Raw genomic sequence first — 27460 nt, 5'->3', positions numbered from 1 at the left:
ATAGTCAGTAGTTACTTTAATTTGACAAAACGATCTTCATCAAAAGACTAGATGAAACGTCACTTCCTGTTTCATATTTCTTAAGGGTGTAGGGGACACGCCTGCCTCCAATAATGTTTTCTGTTTCTGTAAAAATGCATAAATGTTGAATATGAAAATATATATTTGAAATAAGGTTTGCTGGGGAAGTTAAAGAAACTAGGGATGGCAGTAACTTTGATCTTGGACGCATCAAAGGATACTTTGCGAATCGTGTCCCTTTAAAAAAACCTCTTACTTCGAAAGTCTCGTTGCAGTCAGTAAACTTCATACGACACCGCGAGAGTTGTACCTCAGTGGCGGCTGTGTGGCCCCTGTCTCACTACGGACGGAGTTGTTGCTGACGTTTGAATGAAAAACTGTGTGAATTACCTCCACATTGGAACCGTGATATAATGGCTTCAGCCTTGGAGCAGTTTGTGAACAATGTGCGGCAGCTTTCCGCTCAAGGTAGGGTTGGTAATCTCATTCGTATGGGAAGTACTACGCTAGTTAGCCTACATATGCTACCCAATGCGATAGCTAAGTAAGACCCTTCTTTTTGCCTCATCATATAAACACATCGCTGAAGGTTCCTTCGGTGACAGTCAGACGACCGTGAAGCAGAACTGTAAGATGTGTCGTCACATGGGAGCACCGTAGGAATGCAACAAATAGTTACTTAAACTAAATGTCAAAATCATACTTTTCGTTTTGATCTGGGAAATATTTTCTAGACTCTGGTCTAACGGAAGTCCCGCCTTAGCCTCATCTGATTGGCTGGCGAACGGAATCAACTCATTTGATTGCATCAAGTGCCCGTCAATCGCTTTCGTTTGCCTCTTTGCCAGGCCTTGACAAGCACTTTACCTAACAGGAAGGCTATACAATATTGTTAGAGTTTTAAAAATAGTTCATGCAGACATGCATTTCCCTCTGCTAAGAACCTTTGGTTCATATATTTATTAATTGTTCCCAATGTTCCCAAAACCTAACGTTTAAATTCAATGAATACACATGTCCTTGATCAAAAGTTATCCAGACTATTATGTACTATACTTTGTAATTGTCTTTGAAGTATTACTAACTCGAATTTAATACTCAGGCCAGATGACTCAGCTGTGCGAGTTGATCAACAAGAGTGGGGAGCTGCTGGCCAAGAACCTGTCCCATCTGGACACAGTGCTGGGGGCCTTGGACATTCAGGAGCACTCCCTCGGTGTGCTTGCTGTGTTGTAAGTGCAGACTTTCATTATAAATCCAGCAACAGTATGTTTGCCACACACTATGTACTGACTCTCATGGAGAAGTTTGCTGTTTACACTGATGGCGTGGAACACCGCAGACGCCACCACAGTGTATATGTTTCTTTTACTTTTAATTCATAGCTGTATGTAGATGTGGCTGGTTGCATCAGCTCTGCTCTTTATTGACTTTAATGTCCTTTGATGTTTCCCTCTTGTAAGAGGGATGTCTACTATGGCTATGAGGTTTTTTTTCTTTTCCCTTGGCCTCCGTCTGGACCCCCTCCACAGGGGCCCAGGCTTAGACCGATTTTTTATTTTATTCTATTTTATTTGAATCTTTAATTTTTTTCTCCCATTCGCCCCCACTTGTTTACCTGTATTTCACCTTTTTGCAAGGGGCGCCAGAAGTTGGCAGACCCGTCAGCGATCCTGTTCTTTCTCCCTGTAATGTTTGTCTGCTCTTGAATGCGATTGTGCTGAAAATTTGAATTTCCCCTCGGGGATTAATAAAGTAGTATGTCTGATTCTGATTCTGTTTAATACTTGTGCTTGCATGAGTTTTGTAGAGTGGTGGAATACTGGAAACATTTTTATCACGCATCGTCTATTGATACATGGTTTAATTTTACGTCGTAATCTAAAAATGATAATACATTTGATGCAGCTGTTTGTCTTATTCATCATTATTATGGACAAGCGGAAATGGATGTTGTAGAGTTTGTATATGTGACTCTGTTCCCCAGGCAATTGCCATGATGTTGGGATTACAGAACAACATGATAGGAACAAACATTTTATATTTGTCACAGAATTGCTCCTTCCGCATACTGTGGTCTATTGTTTTTGATTTTCTACTGACTTTTTCCTCCTTTTCTGTTCTAGATTCGTAAAGTTCTCAATGCCAAACATCCCTGACTTTGAGACGCTTTTTTCCCAAGTCCAACTTTTCATCAGCACTTGCAATGGCGAGCACATTAGATATGCAACAGACACTTGTAAGTCAATGCTTTACCCTCATCATTTTAGCTAATAGTCTAACACAAGAGGAAGTTTTCGCTCACTGGTGTTGTTGTGCTTGGGTGTAAAATACGCTTGCTGCTAAATTACAAAAACATTAAGGTGGGCTGGGATGCATTTTGACCTCATATGTATCGAGATCCTGGTTGGAGTCTTTCTTTGAACATTTTTGTAAGCAGCTTGCATGTTCTTTTCGTGTCTGCCCTGAATTTGTCCTAAATTACCTATAAATGTGAATGAGATGGTCAATGGTTGTCTTTATGTGACAAGTCCAGCATAATCTTGCTTCAAGTCAGCTAAGATCGAGCCATCTCACCTGTGACCCCTAATGATGACAAGTGTCATGTACATGTACAATGGAACCTCGATTTACGAACTTCATTGGTTCTTAAACAGGGCTTGTAAATGGGAAAATTTCTATAGTGAAGCAGAGTTCGCCATAGAACAACATTGTAAACATGAATAATAGGTTCCAGGAACGTCCAGCCACAACAGAAGTCCCTATTTTAGTTAAATTACAGTTTGAACACAATATTAAGTGATGTACAGCACTGTATGTTAAACATAACAAGGGGTTGGTGTATCAACTATATAATAAAAACAAACATGCCCACACCCAGAAGTCACTTTGGTGCCCAAAATCCTTAACTCTAACAACCATATTGCTACAATAATAAACATTGAAAAAAATAAAATTCACTTTACAATAACAACAGCAAAGAACAGACAACAGAGAGAAGGGCAGGGTGGGTGGGATAGGGGCCAGCCATGTTTGTGCTTTGGAAGATTAAGGGGCTGCGCAGGAAAGAGAGAAGAGATACTGTTTTTTTCTTTTGCTGTGATATAAGTCTGCAATGGCAAAATACCGATCTCCTCACAATTAAAACTTGATGTGTTTACTAAGGGTTTCAAAACATTTATTTTCGAATTAATCGTAATTCTTATTTGTAAAGATTCTTAAGCGATTTATTTTATTTATTCTGTACTATCCAGCCACTCAGGCAAATCAGATTGTTGATGTAGCTACCCATGTCTGCTGTTAATATTTACTTTACAAAAGTGTGGGATACTTCTCTTGTTGATTTATTTGTATTTGAATGTGTTTGAAAAGTATGGATTTTGAATTGAGAATCGTTTTGAATCGAAAATTTGGATTCCGAGCCGAATCGTTACCCTTAAGAATCGAATCAAATCGTGTCTTGCTCAAAGATTCACAGCCCTCGTAGTTACTTACTCTTGTGTTGTGCTGTGATCATGCTTGTGAGCGCCATGAAAGTACTCGTAAATAGTCAGTCTTTTACTCCATTCTTTTCATGCCGGTCTGTTGAGTTTTTGGGAGTGAGTTAGCAAAATGGATAAAACTTGTCAAAATGTGAAAACAACTAAGAAAAGGCATTTGCTGGAGTGTTGAGACTTCCTATGCAGCAAGTGAAGTGGATGGCTGCGTCTTTTTTTTCCACAAGTTTGTAAATTGAAAAGTTTGCATATAAGGGGGCTCATAAATCGAAATTCGTTTGTATGTACACTGTACAGTATATGCACAGATACATATTATTTATTGGAGGTGTACTGAGGAATTGTTATGAAGTTCATCAGTTTCCGAAGGGAGAAACTCGTGCTCTGCTATAGAATGTCAAAGTACATTGTGTCACTAAATGAACCTCAGCTCCCAAGCGGTGGCAGCACTCATGCACAATGATTGGTCATGCACCGCCACACTTGACTATTGGCAAACAATAATGATCTTTAGTCCTAATTGGTGTTTAATGCTATTTAAACAATAATACCTATGTGTTTTAAATAGATAAGTACCAGTAAGACTTTTCAAATTCATCCATATCTAATTTCTATAGTAGTGTCTTAAAAATACTTTAGTAAAAAGTGTGTAATAATTGTATTCTTGTGAGATCACACTGTGGGTTTGGGAGGGCTCTTGCAATCTAATATTTTTTGGACGAGGCTCTCTCTCACCCGTGACCCTGAACATAAATGAATGTAAGGTTTTGTTAAATGGTCGTATTGAATATAACTTTTTTTAATACAATATTTAAATATGTTATGCAACTTTTTGGACAGCTTTATTGCCTCCATCTGGATTTTACTCCCTGTAAACCCAGATGGAGTTTATGGACCACCTACAAATGCATCAAAATAGTGTATGGTCTGTATTGTTTTATTTTTTTCTCCTTTTCTTGCCCCCTCTAGTTGCTGGTCTCTGCCACCAGTTGACAAACGCCCTCGTCGAACGGAAACAGGTACCAGATTAGTTACCGATGCTAATTTTTTACCACCAGAATATGGCAATGCGTCATATGATAGTAATTTAAAATATAATTATTATGATCATTCCCGATTCTATAATGAATATTCAATAACCATAAAAATTGTGTGTATGCTTTTAGTATGCATCTACTAAATTTGGGCTAACGTCATTGGTAACAAATCGTCGTGTTATTGTTGCTGCAAGGCCCAATCAGGTCTTGCTTTGTGTAATAACACCAGTCTCCCCAATGTGGCTTATTTTATACCATATGCGCCTTTTAAATATTACAATATATTAAAAAGGTGGGTTCTTATTTTCTCATAGGGTTGGAATATTTAGTTAGTATTTTGAATATTTTTTCTCTCCAAACAGCCATTGAGGGGTGTTGTCGTACTAAAACAGGCAATAGACAAAATGCAGATGAACACAAACCAACTTACCTCAGTTCATGCAGACCTGTGTCAGGTAAGTCACGCGCTTCACCACTTACATCCTTCACACAACTGTAGATATCTATTTTGAATCACTGTTTTTCCACAGACTGCATTTATTTATTCAGCTTTTTGAAAATTAAGATCATTTTTGCATCAATTTAGTCTTATCGTCCTATTTGTAATCCCTCATATTCTTTCCTTCATTTCTGCAGCTGTGCTTGTTAGCAAAGTGCTTCAAGCCCGCTCTGCCCTTCTTGGAGCTTGACATGATGGACATCTGTAAGGAGAACGGAGCTTACGACGCAAAGCACTTTTTATGTTACTACTACTATGGTGGCATGATCTACATGGGCCTCAAAGACTTCGATAGAGCACTGTATTTTTATGAACAGGTAAGTCCTGTGTGCAGTTTGCACCACAGCTCTGTGCAGGTGTTTTTTTTTAATATTGCATTTGAACCTATGTCATGCACATTCTGCCAGAGAAAGTAATGAGGGAAAAACCGGTTTCAGCTCCAGGCCTTATTAAGTGTATAGGATTTTTTTTTAGTTACATTTTTATGTGTCTTCATACAGGTAACACATTTGTATATAATTAGCTAAATACTGTATTTTGAGATGCAAAAAACAAATAACCTTCAGTTTTACCTGAATAGATGCAGTAATACACATTTGTATTCCAAAGGGAATTAGGTTTTTAAACATAACTCACATGTCACCTGTGCTTTTTACTACACAAGTGTAAAAGAATAAGGGTGCATGATAATTTGTTGGGATGTTGGGAATGATGGTGTCACACAGATAGTTTGATACCATTAATACAAAAAAAAAGCTCAGCTAACCGATACATTAAAAAAAAACGCTCCAATGAGGCGACTACTCATACTGTGTTGTAGGTGGGCAAGGGTGAACAAATCAAACGCTCCTACCCCTTTACAACATTTTATACCGAATTCGGTACTTTTATAGAAACGAACTGAATTTTGTCTGTACCACGTGTACCGATTAAAAAAAAATCAAACGGTACCATATTTTGACATACTTCAATGACATAAATCACTTGGCAGGCAAACGTGCGTATTTGTGGCAGACTACTCTAGGTAGCATTGCAAGTTTCCATGCCAACAAATCAAGCATGCTTAATGGAAAGTGATCTAAGGTAAGGCTCCACTATTCAAAATGTGCCAGCTCGGAGGTAATTTATATTGGATATGTCATATAAATAGTACAACTTAGCATTATACTAAACGATTTCAACACCTAAATTTGTAATCAAAACTACAACTAAGATGAACATAACAAAAACACAACTTGTGTGTAGTGAAGTAAAGTGTATTTATATAGCACTTTTCTCTAGTGACTCAAAGCGCTTTTACATAGTGAAATATGTATAATACTAACACACACTTTATAGAGCTCAACAAAAGACAAGACTGGCACATTTAAAAGGCAAAGACTACTTCTTGACTATGTCAACACACTTTGGACAAATTGAAGTGAATGCATGATGGCAAATGGGACTAAGGAGTGTAAGAAAACGTTATATAATATAACCAGAGTATTTTATTATAGTTAGTTGTTCCTCTAACAAAAACTAATTGAATTACTAAAATAATTACTCTTTAATAAATGCAATTAATTACTAAAAAAAAGTAATTGTTACTTAAAAAAATATAAAATATCAGGCATATGCAGTTGAAAGACCTTCCATATGAGAGCAAGGGTTTGCTTTTTAGAAGTCGGGGCCTGTTGCTTAGTGACGTGAAATATCATTGAGGGTTTCAACGGAGCTGTGTTTTTAGCTTTAGCAGTTAGCAGCGGCAGTTTGTCGGCTTTGACGCAAGCTCTTTTTATTCTTTTCACCGGATTGTGTTACCTGTGGTTAATGTGCTTCGATGGCTGTCATATCTTCTTGCCAACAAAATGTATTGATGGGATTGCCAGTTCGATTACAATCGTTGATTTGTTATTCATTATTCTCTTTGTGTACGTGTGCGTAGGTTTGCTCTGTCAGTGAGATTTTGTCTATTCCTAATTGTTATCAAGTTCATTTTAGAGCGTTGCTGCTTGTTGCTTTCACTAGTAAAATGTATTTACTGCATTTAACTTGCTGCGCTTCTGACCTGTCTTGTTGTTAACATTAAACCATATCAATACTAGCATACCACTTTACATCAAGCGATCGTTAACGGCGTTGTAACAGACCTAAAATAAATTAGATTACTCCTTACTAGTAAAAGTAATGTTACGAACACTGATAACTGGAGAGCACAGTTATCATAAGTTCAGTGTTAAATGTTTTTTTTCTTTAAAAAAATATACCGGTGTTACTTACGCTGTTATAATGACAGCATTATTACGAACACTGATAACAACTGGGGAGCACAGTTATCATTATAAGCTCAGTGTTAAATGTTTTTTTTATTGTTTTTAAAAAATATGCATTTTTTAACACACACAAAAGTACGGAAAATTGGTACCATTGAGTACTGGAAATCGATACCGTATTGGTTCAAATGTGAAAGGTACCCATCCCTAATTAAGAGTTAAAGGAGCTGTTTACAACCTTTACATGACTGCCAAGAGGGCGCTTACTTTCCCATGTGTTTTAAGCATTAATCCCACCCTCTTGCAGCTTTTAGCACATAATAGCATAAACTACATCTGTAAGTAACACTTGCACACACACTAGCTCTGTGTGTTGTTAGCTAATGCTAGCGATTTGGCAAGCTATCGTTAGCCATCTTTGACTATAGTACAGCTTACTGTAAGAACAACATGAATACACATTGTTCGTTGTTTCCTTGGGACGTCTTTTGTGTGTCCACGCCTTCATTGCCTGCAATTGTGGACAAGACAGCGGTGAATGACAAGCATGAAGCCAAATTCCTCAGACTGACGAACAGTTTTTGCTCGATCTATAAATAATAAAGTAATTGTGAGAAAAATAGTCATTTAGAAAATATATCTTACGTTAAACCAATAATGGTAACATAAGCTAGCCGGTGGTTTTCTTGTTATTTTTTTGGTAGAATCCCCTTTAACTCTTCAATCATATTATTTACAGAAACGTGGATCAGAATTACAAGTTAGTGTAGCCCTGCAGGCATTTTAAGAGTTTTTTTTTTAATTCACATCCACAGTAATACCATCTGATTTTCATAAAATTCTGTCTTCTAATCACCTGTACTTTTTTTGCCCCTTCAGGCAATAACCACTCCAGCCATGGCGGTAAGCCATATCATGTTGGAAGCCTATAAGAAATACATCCTGGTCTCGCTCATTCTCCATGGCAAAGTTCAGCAGCTGCCAAAATACACCTCACAAATTGTAGGGAGGTTTATCAAGGTGGGGATGACTTGAGTTTGGCTTAAAATTTCCACTAAGTTGTAGTGACTAAAATTCAAGCACAAGCAAGCATCCAGTTATGCTGACAACATCAACAATTTAAGCTCATTTGCTGTATTTTTCCCATAATATTTAAGCACCATTCTTTACATTTACTTTGTTTCTCTTCCTCAGCCCCTGAGCAACGCGTACCACGAGCTGGCTCAGGTTTACACCACCAACAATCCCGCCGAATTGCGCAACGTAGTCAACAAACACAGCGAGACGTACACGCGAGACAACAACACAGGCCTGGTCAAACAGTGCCTCTCCTCCCTCTATAAAAAGAACATTCAGAGGTTAACAAAGGTGAGTAGCATGTTGGTAAGGTTTTCAATAGTACTTACAAAAAAGTGAGTAAAGTAATCTGCAACGAGTTGGCGACTTGTCCAGGGTGTACCCTGCCGTCCGCCCGATTGTAGCTGAGATAGGTACCAGTGACCCCAAAGGGAATAAGCGCTAGATAATGGATGGGTGGATGGATGGAGTAAAGTAATTCCTTTAATCCTGTAATCCTCCAAAAAGGATGTGGCAGTAACCATTTAATATCAGATAAATTCATAATGTAGTATTGGTTTATCATGTTGAGATAGTAAGTGGTTAGTTATCCTCTCTCAAAACACACTACTTTATATTTGAAGTTTTAATACTTGTAGTCAAAATGTACTATTGTCAAAGGTAAACTAAAAATGGCCCACAGTGAAAAGCAAATCTCCACCAAGGCTGAATAATCCTAAACATGTCTGCCTGGCTTGTGTGATTGATTATGCTGCTTTTTGACCCCAGTCAAGTGGCCATAATTTTCATAATAAAGTAGGTTTATTTGTTACTTTTTTTCAACTGCCACTCAATTTGGTGTATTCGGTGGCATCAATGGAGGCGCACTGTAAAGCAAGAAGTGAGCATGTATTCTTTATGACACACCTTTATCCAGATCTGCACCAAACACTAACAGATTTTTTTTCTTACCATGCTACAAAGCTGTGGAAATGTGTAATTTTTCATAATTTTGAAGCAAGCAACCCAAAAAGAGCATTTAAAGTGTAACCAAAGATAATTGGCGAAAATAAAGGCACACTTAAAAATCGAACCTCAAGAACCATATTTTTGTGACTACAAGGAACACCTAAAATCCTCAAATCTCAAAAATTTACAGTGCAAATTAAATATGTATTAATTCTGGTTGTACTTATTCTAGTTGTAGTATGTGGTGGAATGATAAGTGTGACCAGTAGATAGATGGGAGTCACACATAAGGGATGCGTGTGGACTACAGGTTAATGCCGGTTCAATAAATGACGGCAACAAGTACTCGTAAGCAAGTAAGACCAAAACTTTGATGTTTCATTGAGAATATAGAACATTACACACAGCGCTCAAAAATGTGTCAAAATGTTTCAGTACATCTTTGGTAAGCTATGAAGCTGCACCGCATGATGGATTGTCGGAGCATTACGGGTACCATGGTCATCTGTGTTTTAACATACGGTTATTATTATGATGTGTGTGTAAGGACCCCAAAATGGCACCTACTCAGGGGCATATCAGCTAGTGTTTTTGTTTATTATGCAAAATCAACTTTTCTTACCTATTGGTACCTGTTGTGGTGTATTTGGGACCGTCATTGTCAGCGCTGTAGTCAATTAGCTCCTTCTTTTTCTCTATGCTTTTGTTGTGAGGCTTTCATCCTCTACTGTTGCCATTTGTAATACAATGTAACATATAGTTCTAACTTGATCTGTCAGTTGACTCACTATGGAAACTCAAAAAACTATCAACAAAGATGACAGGGAGAAGATACCGTCAAAGCGGAGGCACTTAATTAAGACCGCCCACAAAACGGCGCATTCTGAAGAAACGGTCAGAAAGCAACTTGAACTGTAAAACAATCTATGCCACTTTTTGACCAAAGAACCACCTTTACATGTTATGTACACCACAAGGAAGTATTTTAAATGTAGAAAAAAAATTTACACAAATGATTCTACCTCTTTAATGCGCCTTTTGTATGAATATACACCCATATTTTACAGTGCACCTTTTATAATTCGGTGCGCCTTGTGGGTGATACAAATATAGACTCTTATATTGCACCATCATGGCAAGAATATTGTCTTTTAAAAAGGTCAGACAGACATGCAAACCACCAGAAAACCTTTAATGTCGTAACTCTTCAGTCTTAAGTTGACTGTACAATTAGAATACTTTTTTAAACTTTGTGTACGACGTCGGCCTACACATGATCAGCGGCTTAGACCGCAGCTTTTGTTAGCATCCAAGGTTGCATGTCCAACGGGAAGGAGGTCCAAAAGCTGTTAGTATGATAGTGTGAGCAAGGCCAATGCTGATAAAATGAGCAATCAACATATATTCTCTGGGCTTGACACATGGAACGATGGTACAGAAAAAAAAGTGTGTTTTTGTAGTGGAAATGAACATATCGTACCCTTCAACAATGGTCCAACCCAGTGAAAACTAAACTATATGAAATGTGTTTTATTATGTTCTACAAATCATTGTCTAAACTGTTTCTTTGTGTGTTGCTGTTTAATGGTACCCCCTTACAGACGTTCCTGACACTGTCTTTGCAAGACATGGCAAGTCGAGTGCAGCTCTCAGGCCCCCAGGAGGCAGAGAAATATGTCTTACACATGGTGAGGAGGTCGACACACCTGCCTTTAACTATACATTTTGATCCCAGTTTTAATCCTCTTGGGGTTCGTTTCCTTGTGAAACCTCGGGTTTGTGTGCAGATTGAAGACGGTGAGATCTATGCTAGCATTAACCAAAAGGACGGCATGGTGTGCTTCCATGACAACCCAGAAAAATACAACAATCCAGCGATGCTCCACAAAATTGACCAAGAGGTACAAAAGTTTTAGTCTGTCTTTGCAGTTACACTTCAGTCCAATACATTAGTCCCCACAAAAAATGATGACATGTTTTTTCCTTTTAGATGTTGAAATGTATAGAACTGGATGAAAAACTAAAGTCAATGGATCAAGAAATCACAGTAAACCCACAGTTTGTGCAGAAGGTGAGGCAACATATGTGTTTCAATACATTTGCAGTTCTGTGCTGAAGGTCTCTGGGCCACAACTAGATTTACATAGCAATTTTGAGGTATTAAACACATTGTAGTGGGTAGACCGTAATATTCTACTTTGTCTTTTTCCTCCTGTTTGTTCTTTTAATAATTTCTTGGCCTTGTGTATACGTGTACGTGTGCGTGTTTGTTTTTATCTAATACACAGGCAAACCTGTCTGAAAGACCACTCAAGGAAAACAACAAACACGGCCACTTTAAACAAGTGGTCACTATATGTAGGTTGCATGACGAGCTCACACGTATAAGCAGGATACGACAGGAGGAGTTGGATTAGTACACACAAGCGAGTAATGACGATGAGCCACTGAGAATAGAGTGCTGCTTTGTGCTGATTCGTTGAAAGTCAGAGAACAAATGAAGTGTGGGTAATCTGACATGCATGAGGAAGTGTGGGTAATATGACATGCATGTGGAAGTGAGGAACAGTATAGAAGGTTCACTTAAACGGCAAGCAAGTGCCATATTTAAGTGTCGTTATTTATTAAATAATCACATTTAAACATGGAAAAATAGCATAAGAAGAACAATTCATATCGTAGTTAAGTTTATCCTCGAAGTGTAAACAGTTTAATAATAACTTACTGGATGGTGTAGAGCGGAACAAGAATTACGGCATACAAACAAAATAGGTCTGGTTGATTTTCGGAATAAAACACTCAGTGTTTAATAACATGTTACTTTGGCAACTTAAAAGCACAAAAATCAGTGTAAAAAAAGATAAAGATAAACTCAAGAAGGTGCCCTCCTTCTCCCTTTACAATTGGATCATCTACTTGTTTGTTGTTGAATTTATCCCAAATAGCCATTTTCATGCACTAATATGCGCGTTTTTACCCTGATAATTTGTTGCCGTCGTCACTCCAACTGTCTTCGGAGCGAAGCCGTGCTGTGCTCTGCACTCAGCCGTTGACCATTGGTGGACCACGTAGCAAGCTCACAGCACAGCCAAAACGCATACACACAGTTAAATTTTGGTGTAAGCCTCAATCAATCAACATGTGTCATTGCAGCAAATTTTGATATTAATGGCCGCTATACAAAGTAAAAAAATATTTTTATTATTATTATTATTATATTCTAAGATTTAAAATAAGTGACCGCAGGCCAGGTTTATAACACCACTTTTCTCTGCAGGAGTATTTTTTGTGTGGCCTCTATAGACATGTTTGACTGTCGTTTGAACTGTATTTGTCATGCACTCTCTTAGAAATAGAGGTACTTTTCATTGCATGTTATAAAATATACACTGTATTTGACAAAATAAATCTTTTAAGTAGACTGCAAATGGTGGTCTACTTAATAAGTCATTCCAAAATGTCCTTCCTTCTTTGCATGTAGTGCAAGTTGATCAATATAGCATTAAAAACAAACCTAAAACCTGTCAATATTTACATACCAAAGTGGAAAAGAGTTATAGTTTAACTGGCCACACATATTCCTAATATGTGACTTTTATTTTTCAGAGTATGGGATCGCAGGAGGATGATGTTGGCAGCAAAACATCAAGTTATTCCTGAGGGACTACAGACTGCTCGAGAATGCTGCAGCCTACCCAGCACATTCTTTCATGAATGCGTTGGAATGTTTTTTTTTTTTTAAAAGAGGAAAACAAATATTCTATTGCATAAGGACATTGGTTAAGGAAATTTAATTGTGTGGAATGATGTTGAATTTGGTTATTGTTTTGTCAAAGAAGGATAACAAAGCGGTCTTTACAGAAATATTTTGTCAGTGTTTTATTTATCAATGTTCAGGTTGGAGTGATACTGCTAGGTTATTACAAAACACAATAATTAAAAACTGGACATACTTGTGAATAATAGCGCCATTCTGCTGCATGATGGGTGTAATTAGAAAATATTACATATGAGGCAATACATCTATAGCTGGCAAGGGATAAAACTGAGTATAATCCACATTTGTAACAACTGCAATGCTCGTTTTGGTTAGATTGTAGATATCACTAGCCAATATATCCACTCAAACGTACCGTTGACCAAACTCGGTGAAACATTAAGTCACAATTTGGTGCACTGTTGTGTTTTACGATTATTTTTATTTTTTAGGTCAGATCCACTAGAGGTCACTAGAGCACTGTACAAAAATGTTTGGACAGCTTGTACGAGTGGTGAAGTCAACGGACAACCAAACTGTCATGTCATTTGGGAGCTTTGTGGTTGTGGATCTTTAATAAATTGTTTAAGAATGTAGTGATTTGTTTCATGCGTTCAGTCATTCATCGATTGCATCTTGTTCAATTTCAGTCCGTAACGTTTTTCATTGATGCTGCGAAGGTGATTTACCGTCTAACCAATGAGTTCCTTCACAGAGGCGGATGTCGCTCCGACGAAAATTGGACCAATCATGATATAGCATCCGCTTTAAAGAGGCGGGACTTAACCACTGAAAAAGCTGGCATTCGCCAAAGCCCGGTAGTGCTCGCCTGTGATTGGTCCGTCGTTATGAACGAGGTGGGTCTATGTTCACCATGTAAGCTACTGTTGAAATTCCTACGCTAACCAACTTTAGCCAGCATGCTAACCTGCAAATAAGCGAGTGTGGTTAAACTGCATCCATGGTGTCATAATGGACTTAAATTGACCGGAGGAATGCTGGGATCCCTCAACGTGTGTGTCGCCGTAACTACAACCACAGCATGTCCAGTTAGCTACAACGCGGCGATTGGTGGAAAAGATAACCTGGCAAGCTAGCCAGTCTTCCCGGGGTTTGGGAAGTGGCTCGAGTGGCTTCTTGAACAGCCTTCCTCGGCCGGGGGACAACCGAAGCGGATGCTGTGATTACGATGAGTCCCGCCGGCTGTCCCCATGTCAACTGCTTCAAAGTGGACAACTGGAAGCAGAACCTGAGGGTCATTTATCAGTGTTTCGTATGGAGTGGTTCAGCCGAGACCAGGAAACGCAAGGTAATAAACACAATGCTGGGAAACGTTGCGGGGTCACCTAACGAAAGATGGTGTGTGTGTGTGAGTGTACGTGTGTGTGTGCGTGCGTGGGTTTGAATGTGAAAGGTCGCGCGCGTGTGCGTATGCGGGCAGTTCCCCTTCCAAGAAAAACATCACTCCGCGCGACATACCGGTGTCGAACGTCAGTGCTCAAACGCACCCGAATGTCAACAGCACCTCCCTCAGAAGGGTGGGACTACAATACGAAGAATCGGTCCTGTGCAATCAAAGAGAACATCTCGGCACTGCGCCTTGAAGTCATGTGTTTACTGTATCAGCATGGACTGTACGGGTCTTACTATATCGCTTTGAAGGCCCATTGATTGTCTTCAATAACCATGAATGAGCCGTCATCTTCACATTTGTTTAATCGCAATGATGTTTTCCTCCACAGCGCGCTATGCATTGACCCATTTTATTTGAGTTTGGACCATCTTGGCATGTGTGCACATTCAGTGCTTGCATCTCCAATCTCTCTGCATCTGCATGCGCCCACCATCCGAGGTGCTCAGAGTAGGGCTCGGATTTAACCAAGGCAAGTCACTTGCCGTAATGCCCTAAAATAATTGACCAGCATTGATTGAAACTTTTATTAGTAGATTGCACAGTTCAGTACATATTCCGTACAATTGACCTCTGAATGGTAACACCCGAAAAAGTTTTGCAACTTGTTTAAATCGGGGTTTACGTTAATCAATTCATGGTAGACATAGCATCAACGGCAATAACACACCGTGACCGCCCTTGACTTTTTACTTATTAATGGACAATTGCAATGTAATTGTTTCATCGAATAAAATGATAAAAACACTCTGAGATTACTTTTTTTCTTACATTTTCAACTGTTTAAGACATTGCATTATTGACGTTAGTCGGTATAAACAACATGGGCGTATGGGGACAGACACTATGCCCATTTTTTTCAGATATATGTTTATGAATATATATATATATATATATATATATATATATATATATATATATATATATATATACACACACATACAGTGGGGCAAAAAAGTATTTAGTCAGCCACCGATTGTGCAAGTTCTCCCATTTAAAATGATGACAGAGGTCTGTAATATCCATCATAGGTACACTTCAACTGTGAGAGACAGAATGTGAAAAAAAAAATCCAGGAATTCACATTGAAGGAATTTTAAAGAATTTATTTGTAAATTATGGTGGAAAATAAGTATTTGGTCAACCATTCAAAGCTCTCACTGATGGAAGGATGTTTTGGCTCAAAATCTCACGATACATGGCCCCATTCATTCTTTCCTTAACACGGTTCAATCATCCTGTCCCCTTACCCTTGGGGGGGTGGGGGGGGGGATTGAGGCAGCGGTGATGACCAAGAAGAACGTGGAGTTGGAATATAATTACAACACTTTATGTACATATTTATATACATATTTATATAATATTTACATATTTATATATGTAAATGTATATAAAAAAATTAAAATTTAATTTTTTTTTTTTTTTTTTAATTTGTGGCAGCCGTATTTTTTTCGTGGGGGGCCGCCACAAATAAAGGAATGTGTGGGAAACCCTGATGTTGCTACGTGTCTGCTCCGTGGGATCATGTGACTTTGCACACATGAAGTATGTAAGAAGGTGCACTTGTTTTTCGTCTCTGTGAGAAGGAGAGACGAGAAAGAGTGGGAAACGCCTGTAGTGTAATGCCCACAACTAAAAGCAACTGCATGAGAATGATTATCACAATATAGTAATTTTCTATATTGCACAGAGACAAACCCGCGATATATCGAGTATATCAATATATCACCCAGCCTTAATTGAGCACTGTATAAGGGATAAACAGCAGAAACCTCAACTATATATATACAGGACTGTCTCAGAAAATTTGAATATTGTGATAAAGTCCTTTATTTTTTGTAATGCAACTAAAAACATGAAAATGTCATACATTCTTGATTCATTACACATCAACTGAAATATTGCAAGCCTTTTATTATTTTGATATTGCTGAATATGGCATACAGCTTAAGAAAACTAAAAAAATCCTATCTAAAAAAATGAGAATATTTCCTCTGACCAAGTAAAAAAAATAGATTTATAACAGCAAAACAAAATCAAACATTTGAAAATGTCAATTAATGCACTCAGTACTTGGTTGGGAATCCTTTTGCACGGATTACTGCATCAATGCTGCATGGCATGGAGGCAATCGGCCTGTGGCATTGCTGAGGTGTTATGGATGCCCATGATGCTTCAATAGCGGCCTGAAGGAATCAATAAAGTACTATCTATCTATTTAGCTCATTTGCATTATTGGGTCTGGTGTCCTTCAGCTTCTTCTTCACAATACCGCAAACATTCTCTATGGGGTTTAGGTCAGGAGAGTTGGCAGGCCAATCAAGGACAGTAATGCCATGGTCAGTACACCAGTTACTGCTGGTTTTGGCATTGTGAGCAGGTGCCAGATCATGCTGGAAAAATAAATCATCGTCTCCATAGAGCTTTACAACAGATGGAAGCATGTACACAGCTGCATTGACTCTGGACTTGATGAAACACAGTGGACCAAAACCAGCAGCTGACATGGCTCCTCAAACCATTGCTAACTGAGGGAACTTCCGTTGTCTAGAGTTCAGGAGTGGCTTGACCATGGGAATACGGCTATTGAAGCTGTATCTGTTGAAAAGCTCTATGGAGATGATGATTTCATTTTCCAGCATGATCTGGCACCTGTCCACAGTGCCAAAACCACCAGTAACTGGTGTACTGACCATGGCATTACTGTCCTCCATTGGCCTGCCAACTCCCCTGACCTGAAACTCCATAGAGAATTTGTGGGTTGTTGTGAAGAAAAAGCTGAAAGACACCAGGTCCAATAATGCAAATGAGCTAAAGGCCGCTATTGAAGCATCCTGGGCATCCATAACACCTCAGCAATGCCACAGGTCGATTGCCTCCATGCCACGCCGTATTAATGCAGTAATCCGTGAAAAAGGATTCCCAACCAAGTACTAAGTGCATTAATTGACATTTTCAAATGTTTAATTTTGTTTTGCTGTTATAAATCAATTTTTTCACTTGGTCTGAGGAAATATTCGCATTTTTTGAGATAGGATTTTTGAGTTTTCTTAAGCTGTATGCCATAATCAGCAATATTAAAATAACAAAAGGCTTGCAATATGTGTAATGAATCTAAAATGTATGGCTTTTTCATGTTTTTAGTTTCATAAGAGAAAATAAAGGACTTTATCACAATATTCCAATTTTCTGAGACAGTCCTGTATATGTATGCATGCTTTGGAGCCCCTGCCTCGAAAGAAAATAATATTTGCCTTGGTGCTCTTCCAACTTGCCTTGATGCCCTAAAGTATGAGCCCTCCTTTAAGGCAATACTTGCCTTGCCCTTAAAAAGTTCAAACTCGAGGCCTGTCAGAGGCAAACCCAATCCTTGGTTACTCATCTTTTTGGAATTCAGGATGGAACTCCAGCAGTGCAAATATCTTACCCCCTCACAATTGCCCATTTCTTAACGTGTGGCACTACAGTGTTTTTTTTTGTCCATCAAGGGTCACTGTTCCAATCAGCAAGCTATTGCAGAGTGCAGAGCAGCTTTAATGTACCCTAATATTTAGATAACAATACGTTTTATGTGTTATTTATAGTGTGGATTTGTGACGATTGCATCAATTGTTTTGCAATCATAATGGTCGCTAGTGTGTGAATGTGAGTGTGAATGTTGTCCGTCTATCTGTTGGCCCTGCGATGAGGGGGTGACTTGTCCAGGGTGCACTCCGCCTTTTGCCCGAATGGACAAATCGTAGAATATGGATGGCTAGATGTGTTGCATGTGCTTAAAGGGGAACTGCACTTTTTTTTTTGCAATTGTGCCTTCTGTTCACTAACTTGACTCTCGCCAGATCATTGTAGCTCAGCGAACTACAAGGATATGGCGAGAGTCAGCTTAATTGTTCACAGTCCTTATGAGAACATGAACACATAAGGTAAAGTTGAAGTTAAAGTCTCAACGATAGTCACACACATACACTAGGTGTGACGAAATTATTCTCTGCATTTGACTCATTCCCTTGTTTACCCCCTGGGAGGTGAGGGGTGCAGTGAGCATCAGCGGTGGCTACGCTTACGAATAACTTTGGGTATTTATTCCCCGATTCCAACCTTTGATGCTGAGTGCCAAGCGGGGAGGTCACGAGTCCCATTTTTATAGTCTTTGGTGTGACTTGGCCGGGCGTTTAAACTCACGACATTCGAGTCTCAGGGCGTACACTTTAACCACAAAGTCACTGAGCAGGTAGGTTATTTATTAAGGTTATTATTATTTATTTTTTCTGCATTCTCAAGATTAAAATAACGCTCGTAAAGATGGGAACAATCCATCCTGCCTCTAAATCAATCTAAAAATGCATCCAAAAACCACTAACAATACTTCATTTATGTTCTGTAACCTGTATAATAACCAAGTTTTCGTGATGTTGTTATTGTAATAGCAAACGCTGAGGAACTCTTTTTCTACCATCGTAACACATCGCTTTGTGACGGCATGCTCTGGCATTAGCTAGAAGTAAGCTAGCTTCTGATTCAGCAGCTGAATCGCTTTTGAGATTGTAATGCACAACACAAATGCAATAGGAGACCAATCTTACTGAGTGAAAAACATATTGCCGTATCCCTAAAGTATTAGCCCAAATGTCATGTTTTGTTTTTACACAGGGGCTTCACGGTGGAAGAGGGGTTAGTGCGTCTGCCTCACAATACGAAGGTCCTGAGTAGTCTGGGGTTCTATCCCGGGCTCGGGATCTTTCTGTGTGGAGTTTGCATGTTCTCCCCGTGACTGCGTGGGTTCCCTCCGGGTACTCCGGCTTCCTCCCACCTCCAAGCACCTGGGGATAGGTTGATTGGCAACACTAAATTGGCCCTAGTGTGTGAATGTGAGTGTGAATGTTGTCTGTTTATCTGTGTTGGCCCTGCGATGAGATGGCGACTTGTCCAGGGTGTAAGCCGCCTTCCGTCCGATTTTAGCTGAGATAGGCACCAGCGCCTCCCCGCGACCCCAAAGAGAATAAGCAGTAGAAAATGGATGGATGGATGGGTTTTTACACAGGCAGCTCGACAGTGTGTGTACTAACAAGCATGATGTGCTGCATGTATCATGATCAATGTCATAGTGACTTACTCGATGGACAGTTGTCTGTTTGGTGTAGCTGGCCGAGGACGTTTCCAGTTGATTTTGGGTACAATAGTTGCGGGAAAAAATTCTACCACTGCAGGGTTTGTCAGTGCAAACAGTTAGTCTTTTGTTGTTCTGTCGTTTCTTTGAGCAGTGTCTTCCTCGCCAGATACAAGAAGCTTTGTGGTTTTGTCTCCCATAATAATTGTGAAAGATAGGCAAAATTCCCTCAAAAAGTGCAGTTCCTGTTTAAGTCTGTTCACCCGAAGACTTTAGATCAGAGCTAAACAACTGGGGGCCAATGAATGATACCAGACCACCCCACCTAGTTCACTTCAAAACTTGGGATGGACTGAAACGTTTTTGCAGCAAATTTTTAAAAACACTAGAGTGCTCTTGTTGTATCAAGGAACTTGGACCAGTGTAAACTACATCTTGGCAGATCTAGCCTTGACATTTGAACTCATAGGGGCCATTTGTATTTTGCATAACAGTGCTATTTTTTTCTGAAAAGTGTAAGTTTGACTAAAGAAATACACAAACAACAAATTTCTACTCCAGAGGATGCTGGTTCTCAAAACAAAAATCGAGAAGATCTTGAGCTCCTGGAAATGTGGTGGCTTGAACAATTTAATTGAATGCATTTTAGATGCTTGGTTTCAGTGACATATTCAAATGTGAAGGATTTTGAATCATTTAAAATGCCTAAAAAAAGGACATTAAGTAAATGTTTCCAATACAAATAAATACTAACAAAGTCCACCCATCCTTTCTTTTTTCTACCGCTTATTCCCTTTGGGGTCGCAGTGGGCGCTGGAGCCTATCTCAGCTATAATCGGGCGGAAGGCGGTGTACACCCTGAACAAGTCGCCATCTCATCACAGGGCCAACAATAGACAGACAACATTCACACTCACATTCACACACTAGGGACCAAAAGTGGCGGCGATGACCAAAAGAATGCGGAGTTGGAATATAATTACAACACTTTATATACATATTTATATAATAATTACATATTTATATGATATGTAACTACAAGCTCCATTCACAGACAGAGTCCCATTGCTTTTATGAGCGATCGAGTGAGTCAAAAGCCTAAAAAAAATAAATCTATTTGTGTCGGCCATAATTCTTTCGTGGCGGGCCGCAACAAATTAATGAATGTGTGGGAAACCCTGATGACTACAATAGTCCTTAATTTATTACAGACGATAATATTGTTTTTTGGCAATAATTTGTAGGACAATTTATCGTCCAGCAAAATGTGTTTTCAGCCAAATCCGAGGCACCATTTGCGAGGATTATTAAAGCCATAGTCAGACCAAAAGTCCAATACTTTTTGGTGGTGGCATCAAAAGTTAGATCTGACACTGAAATCAACCTTTATCACATCTTGTAATCTGCAACATGCCTACAGCATGTGAAACGTAATTGGTCATAAAAATAACTGATTACATGAATCGTACATGCTACATACATACATAGCTGTCACACTGTTTGCCTCACTGTTAATTTTTTACTCAACTCTTTGACTCATTCATCTCACAATCAGCCATAAAACACACCTGGAAGTGGTACCTAAGCTTATGCGCGTCACTCGCCAATGAGTATTGAGCGCATTAATAGGAAGGAATTGGGTAGAAAAACAATTCAGTAGCTGGTTCTTCGTTGGGGCATCTAACTCAAAACACTTTTGTCTCAAATCAATGTCTCCCATTGAAATGAATTAAAATCCATTTTATTGGATTTGTCAGTTGTTTTTTGAAGTACAAACCCTGTTTCCATATGAGTTGGGAAATTGTGTTGGATGTAAATATAAATGGAATACAATGATTTGCAAATAATTTTCAACCCATATTCAGTTCAATATGCTACAAAGACAACATATTTGATGTTCAAACTGATAAACTTTTTTCTTTTTTGCAACTAATCATTAACTTAAGAATTAGATGCCATAAACACGTGACAAATAAGTTGGGAAAGGTGGCAATAAATACTGTTAAGTTGAGGAATGCTCATTAAACACTTATTTGGAACATCCCACAGGTGTGCAGGCTATTTGGGAACAGGTGGGTGCCATGATCGGGTATAAAAACAGCTTCCCAGCAAATGCTCAGTCTTTCACAAGAAAGGATGGGGCGAGGTACACCCCTTTGTCCACAACTGCGTGAGCAAATAGTCAAACAGTTTAAGAACAACGTTTCTTAAAGTGCAATTGCAAGAAATTTTGGGATTTCTACATCTGCGGTCCATAATATCATCAAAAGGTTCAGAGAATCTGGAGAAATCGCTCCACGTAAGCGTCATGGCCGGAAACCAACATTGAATGACCGTGACCTTTGACCACTGTATCAAAACCCGACATCAATCTCTAAAGGATATCACCTCATGGGCTCAGGAACACTTCAGAAAAACCACTGTCACTAAATACAGTTGTTCGCTACATCTGTAAGTGCAAGTTAAAGCTCTACTATGCAAAGCGAAAGCCATTTATCAACAACACCCAGAAACGCTGCCGGCTACGCTGGGCCTAAGCTCATCTAAGATGGACTGTTGCAAAGTGGAAAAGTGTTCGGTGGTCCGACGAGTCCACATTTCACTTTTTTGGGGGAAACTGTGGACGTTTTGTCCTCTGGATCAAAGAGAAAAAGAACCATCCAGATTGTTCTAGGCGCAAAGATGAAAAGCCAGCATGTGTGATGGTATGGGGGTGTATTAGTGGCCAAGGCATGGGTAACTTGCACATCTGTAAAGGCACCATTAATGCTGAAAGGTACATACAGGTTTTGGAGCAACATATGTTGCCGTCCAAACAACGTTATCATGGACGCCCCTGCTTATTTCAGCAAGAAAATGCCAAGCTATGTGTTACAACAGTGTGGCTTTGTAGTAAAAATGTGCAGGTACTAGACTGGCCTGCCTGCAGTCCAGACCTGTCTCCCATCCAAAATGTGTGGTGCATTATGAAGCGTAAAATACGACAGCAGAGACCCCGGACTGTTGAACAACTGAAGCTCTACATAAAACAAGAATGGGAAAGAATTCCACTTTCAAAGCTTCAACAATTAGTTTCCTCAGTTCCCAAACGTTTATTGAGTGTTGTTAAAAGAAAAGTTGATGTAACACAGTGGTGAACATCCCCTTTCCCAACTATTTTGGCACGTGTTGCAGTCAAGAAATTCTAAGTTAATTATTATTTGCAAAAAAAAAATAAAGTTCATGAGTTTGAACATTAAATATATTGTCTTTGTAGTGCATTCAATTGAACATGGGTTAAAAATAATTTGCAAATCATTGTGTTCCGTTAATATTTACATCTAACACAATTTCCCCGTTAATATTTACATCTAACACAATTTCCCAACTCATATGGGAACGGGGATTGTAATATAATAATAAAAATGCGTAGCATTTACCTTGGAGAGTGGACTTCTACGGTATCTCCTTCGAGTTGCTTCGCCAACAAACACTCCATAAAAAGCTTTTATTTGTTTGTCATTTAGATTCTGTTTTAACAGCCTTGGCTGGTGTTACTGACTAACTGTGCTTTAGTGTTGTGCAGACTAGCAGTGCAGTGCTCCAACTGCTTGCTTCTGAAGTCTGCTGCATGGTCTGTCATGGTTTTGATGATTTCATTCTTTAATAGCATCCACTTCTTCTTCTCATCATTATCCTCAACAATCACTTTCTTCCTTCCCACGATCAAACAGAAAATAGTGGTGTTAATCTCAATTTAGCGAGTAAGACCAGATGTATATGACATTAGTTACGCCAACTGATTGTAACTCAAGTTGTTGCTTGCAACTTAAAGCATAAACAATTCGTCGAGAGGCAGCTTTTATCTCAAAACACACATTTTTGGTTGAGGTAAGACTGTATTAGTGTTTCTGTATAATGCTTAAAAGGATAATTTGTTTAAATAACAGTGGAAGTTAATTGTCTCTATTTGATGTGAACTATGATTAGTTTAACATTTAATTACATTTTCTATAAACATACTTCCATACATTGCTTATAAGCTGTCAATACATATAAAAATTGGCTCAATACAATAATTTTTTTTAATTTTACATTGTAATTTAATATATTTTATTTATTTAAAAATGTAATGACAATTTTGCAGTCCTCATTGAGGACATTAGAATTGATCAATAACAAGGGGCTAAAAAATGTCACTATTTATCCAATTCCTTTTTTAATTAGTTAATAAGTGCATTGGTAGCTGAAATCAGTTGGAGGTGAAATGACAGTCAATACGCCCTGCACATAACACCATTATTACAGAATTTGTATTGTTTGTTTAATTAATTGGACAAGTCAATTGATTGGTTCAAATCATTTGCCCTGTTCAAAAAGCTGTTTTTAATTGTTTGATGACACTGTGTATGTTTGTTTTTATCCCACCTCTATTATAGGCCAAGTCCTGCATCTGCCACATGTGCGGCGCACACCTCAGCAGACTTCACTCCTGCCTTTACTGTGTCTTCTTCGCCTGCTTTGCCAAAAAACACATCCACGAGCATGCCAAGAGCAAAAGGCATAATCTAGGTATGGTTAAAACACACTGGCTTAAAGAATACACATAATAGCTGTGTTTGCACCGAGTCAAAATCCTGCTATCCTTGCAATATTGCCCATTAATTAAAATGAGTTGATAGCTTGTCCTGATGAGCCCCATTGTACACAAGGGTCCACATGCCACACATACTGTACAAACACACATTTTGATTCCAATTTTGCAACTGCATCATTTCACAGGTCTGACCGTATGTGTTATCCTGATGTTTTTAATCAAGGAAAAATGCAATCATGCAAAAAAGAGCAACATAATAGCTAGAGGTGGGAATCTTTGGCCACCTCACGATTTGATTACGATGTACGGTAATCAAAATCATGGCACGTGTGTGTGTGTCTGGTGATGGGGCATTTTATATGTCTGAAAAGCACTTTATATATAAATTTTGACGATGATAACCATTACAATATTATGTGTATAAAAAATCCCATGATTTATGGTGGCAGAATTATATAGTTTAAATTATAGTTTTTTTTCATTTGCTCAGCAACATAGCTGTATATTTCAAAATCAAAGAGGGAATAACATGTGGTTTTATTTAGTATTTCATATATTTGACACTGGCCCTCTCATTGAGTAGAGATAAACATGAATTATAATCTATGGTTGTATTTTATTATTTTCAGTCAATAATGTGTATTACTTTCTATCTCAATACCCAGACTGGAAAATCATGTGTGCAGGGCTAACGTTCTCAATGACAAGAGTAAATTGTGGGTATGAGTTTCGGTCATTTCATTTCATGTCAGTTTTTGCTCTGTACTGTAGTTTCCGCCACATGTAACCATCCCTAGAGTATGAAGATATCGACCATCCTGTCAGATTAAGAGAAAATGTGTCAATGCATTAATTCCTTACAGGCGTACATTAAAAGAAGAGTTTTTCTTGAGGCTTTGCTAAAAATATATAGATAGGCACAATAACTACAATATCTCCTAGGTAATTACGAATTGTACTAGCTAGCACTTACATCAAATTAAATTCAAGTCACTTATGCACTGTTGCATGGTAACATTATTATCAAGCACAAACTTACATGTTTTTACCCACCAGTAAAGGTTAAGGAAAATAATAGAACCTTTAAAGTCAAAAGTGTTAAAAATCTAAATTTGACCTGATTGATTTTAGGAAAACATAATGCTTCTGAAGTCACATAAAAATGTGGATTTTGAATCACCGCTATGAAATCATTAAATATTGCACACGTTTTGCTTTGCATTTTGTGGCTATTTATTTACAATACGTATTTCTCGACCTGGTCCGTCATCATGCAAAATGTCACACATCAGCAAATAGCGCAAGACATCCACGTTTCTCACAAGATCCAATTTGCAGAGAAAAGATGAACAGTGTACACACTGCAATGTACATGTATAGTTACGTGTACAGTCGGCCCTTGTTTATCATGGTTAATTGGTACCGGACATGATCGCAATAAACACATTTCTGCAAAGTAGAATTATTATTAATAATTCAAAGATTTTCATAGTTGGAGCATAACAAACATTTTACAAACCTTCTAAATACATTGTAACATTATAAAAGCCCTTTACACTCATTTCACCCAATATAGTAGCCTTGAGTGTATTCTACCATAGATTACAGTACTCACTGGTAGCTTGGAGGATCCTCCAAACGTCATTGCTATGGTCGCCTCTCGGCCACTAAAACAGGGCCATGGCGTGGAAATACTTAATCACATTCTGTGTAATTTCTTAGTTAGAACTAAGCTTTCTTGTGTTGAAACAGCAGGGGGCAGTGTGTTGTCTTGCACAAAGTTGGTCAACAGTCGAAGCTGCGGTCGTTAGTTTTCTTGTTATTTGTTAGCATTCCGTCTTGTTAGCAATATCTGTTGTCATTCCATTTCGCTCACAACCAAAGCTGTGCTATTGATCTCAAAGATGAAGTGCATCTTGAATCCAGAGAGTTCATCTCCTTTTCGCCCGTACAGCTGTTGATAGCTCATAGCCTGAAGGGTTGCACCGAATGTCTGAAGCTACATCCCACTGCCCTTTGACATCACTCGCATCAAAGTCTCAGAAGATGAAGTCCATCAAATATCTGTTCTGCCAAAAGTTGGTCAACTGGAGATTGTCACGGTGAAGATACCGTAGAGCCAAAATTAGCTGGTTTGTTGTTGTTTGGTAGCATTCACCCTGAGCCTGGAAACAGAAGTCTGGCTATCTTTATCGATCACCAGAGTATGATAGATATAAACATTTCAGCTTTTTCTGGTTACATTGTGCTTTGTGTTACCAGAGGTTACCAGGGACGGTGTGGCGCAGTGGAAGAGTGGCCCTGCGCAACCCGAGGGTCCCTGGTTCAATCCCCACCTAGTAACAAACTCTTCACGTCCGTTGTGTCCTGAGCAAGACACTTCACCCTTGCTCCTGATGGGTGCTGGTTAGCGCCTTGCATGGCAGCTCCCTCCATCAGTGTGTGAATGGGTAAATGTGGAAGTAGTGTCAAAGCGCTTTGAGTACCTTGAAGGTAGAAAAAGCGCTATACAAGTACAACCCATTTATCATTTATCATTTGTTTGTGACTATTCAGTAGTACTATAGACGAACATGTACAGAACAAGTGCTGATGTTCTTTGTTTTTAAAGCACTAGGACATATTTTTTGAACGTAAAAACTCAATATTTTACAATGGGATTAAAAATACTCTACACATAACGGAATTAGGCCGTTTGAGGTGTAAATTAAGAACCTCATACAGCAATATTGGAGAAAGTGGGATGGTTTGGGGACTGTCTGTCACTGCATAGACTCTTCGGGTGTGCATGACAGAGCACCTCTTTGGCAGATGTTCACAATCGTTTGTGGGGGGTTTTCTGGAAGCTTCCTTTTCTCTGCCTCTTTACTTTTTGGCTCAGGAACATCCCCCTGTGATGTGTGTTTGTGCATTCGTTTCCCACATGTATAATTGGGTAAGTGTAATTGTGGGCCTAATTAGGTAAGCTGTCCCTGAAAAAATAACAGTTGAATACCAAGAAGAAAAAAAGGGAGGAGGGCAGAGCACATCAGACTGTTGAAGAGGTAATTAAGTCGTCTTTAATAACCCCTGTGGAATTAGCTTCTATTAGACCAAACTCCTCCCCTGCAATTATCCTCTTTCTTTTGCAATCATCCTCTTTCTTTCAATCATGTTCTTCCAACTCTTTTAGGAGCCAATTCTGACCTGAGCTTTTATCTTTGTACTCTTACTGTATTTCTTATAGTGTGCCCTTCATTTATTCTTTCAGCCATCTGACAGTGCATCCCAACATTATT

The 27460-nt window shown here is 38.8% G+C and overlaps 2 protein-coding genes across 2 annotated transcripts in view; both read left to right on the top strand.

Annotated features, from left to right (window-relative positions):
- The first annotated feature begins 291 nt into the window (after positions 1-291).
- cops3 (COP9 signalosome subunit 3) lies at positions 292-13684 on the top strand. Its single transcript, XM_061908874.1, has 12 exons — positions 292-489; positions 1124-1253; positions 2148-2260; positions 4488-4537; positions 4918-5010; positions 5192-5371; positions 8186-8326; positions 8501-8674; positions 10933-11019; positions 11119-11232; positions 11322-11402; positions 12938-13684. Exons 1-12 carry the CDS (start codon positions 435-437, stop codon positions 12989-12991), a joined length of 1272 nt encoding a protein of 423 aa, XP_061764858.1. The 5' UTR covers positions 292-434; the 3' UTR covers positions 12992-13684.
- A 225-nt stretch (positions 13685-13909) lies between these two features.
- Positions 13910-27460, top strand: part of usp22 (ubiquitin specific peptidase 22) — a 37874-nt gene continuing 24323 nt past the window's right edge. The window contains exons 1-2 of the mRNA XM_061908873.1: positions 13910-14397; positions 24025-24157. Of these exons, the coding sequence (XP_061764857.1) occupies positions 14278-14397; positions 24025-24157 (253 nt within the window). The 5' untranslated portion in view covers positions 13910-14277. The remainder of the gene's footprint in view (positions 14398-24024; positions 24158-27460) is intronic.

This window comes from Nerophis ophidion, linkage group LG08, assembly GCF_033978795.1.
Source record: "Nerophis ophidion isolate RoL-2023_Sa linkage group LG08, RoL_Noph_v1.0, whole genome shotgun sequence".
NCBI classification, from domain to species: domain Eukaryota; kingdom Metazoa; phylum Chordata; class Actinopteri; order Syngnathiformes; family Syngnathidae; genus Nerophis; species Nerophis ophidion.
Note: the sequence above shows the minus strand (reverse complement) of the source record. Positions and strands in the feature narration are given on the sequence as shown.

Bases quoted from the DNA above. Each gene is read 5' to 3' on its own strand.
- cops3 (XM_061908874.1), top strand. From the start codon at position 435: ATGGCTTCAGCCTTGGAGCAGTTTGTGAACAATGTGCGGCAGCTTTCC. The intron at 2,261-4,487 runs GTAAGTCAATGC...TGCCCCCTCTAG, and splicing joins TAGATATGCAACAGACACTT to TTGCTGGTCTCTGCCACCAG. The intron at 11,020-11,118 runs GTGAGGAGGTCG...GTTTGTGTGCAG, and splicing joins AGAAATATGTCTTACACATG to ATTGAAGACGGTGAGATCTA.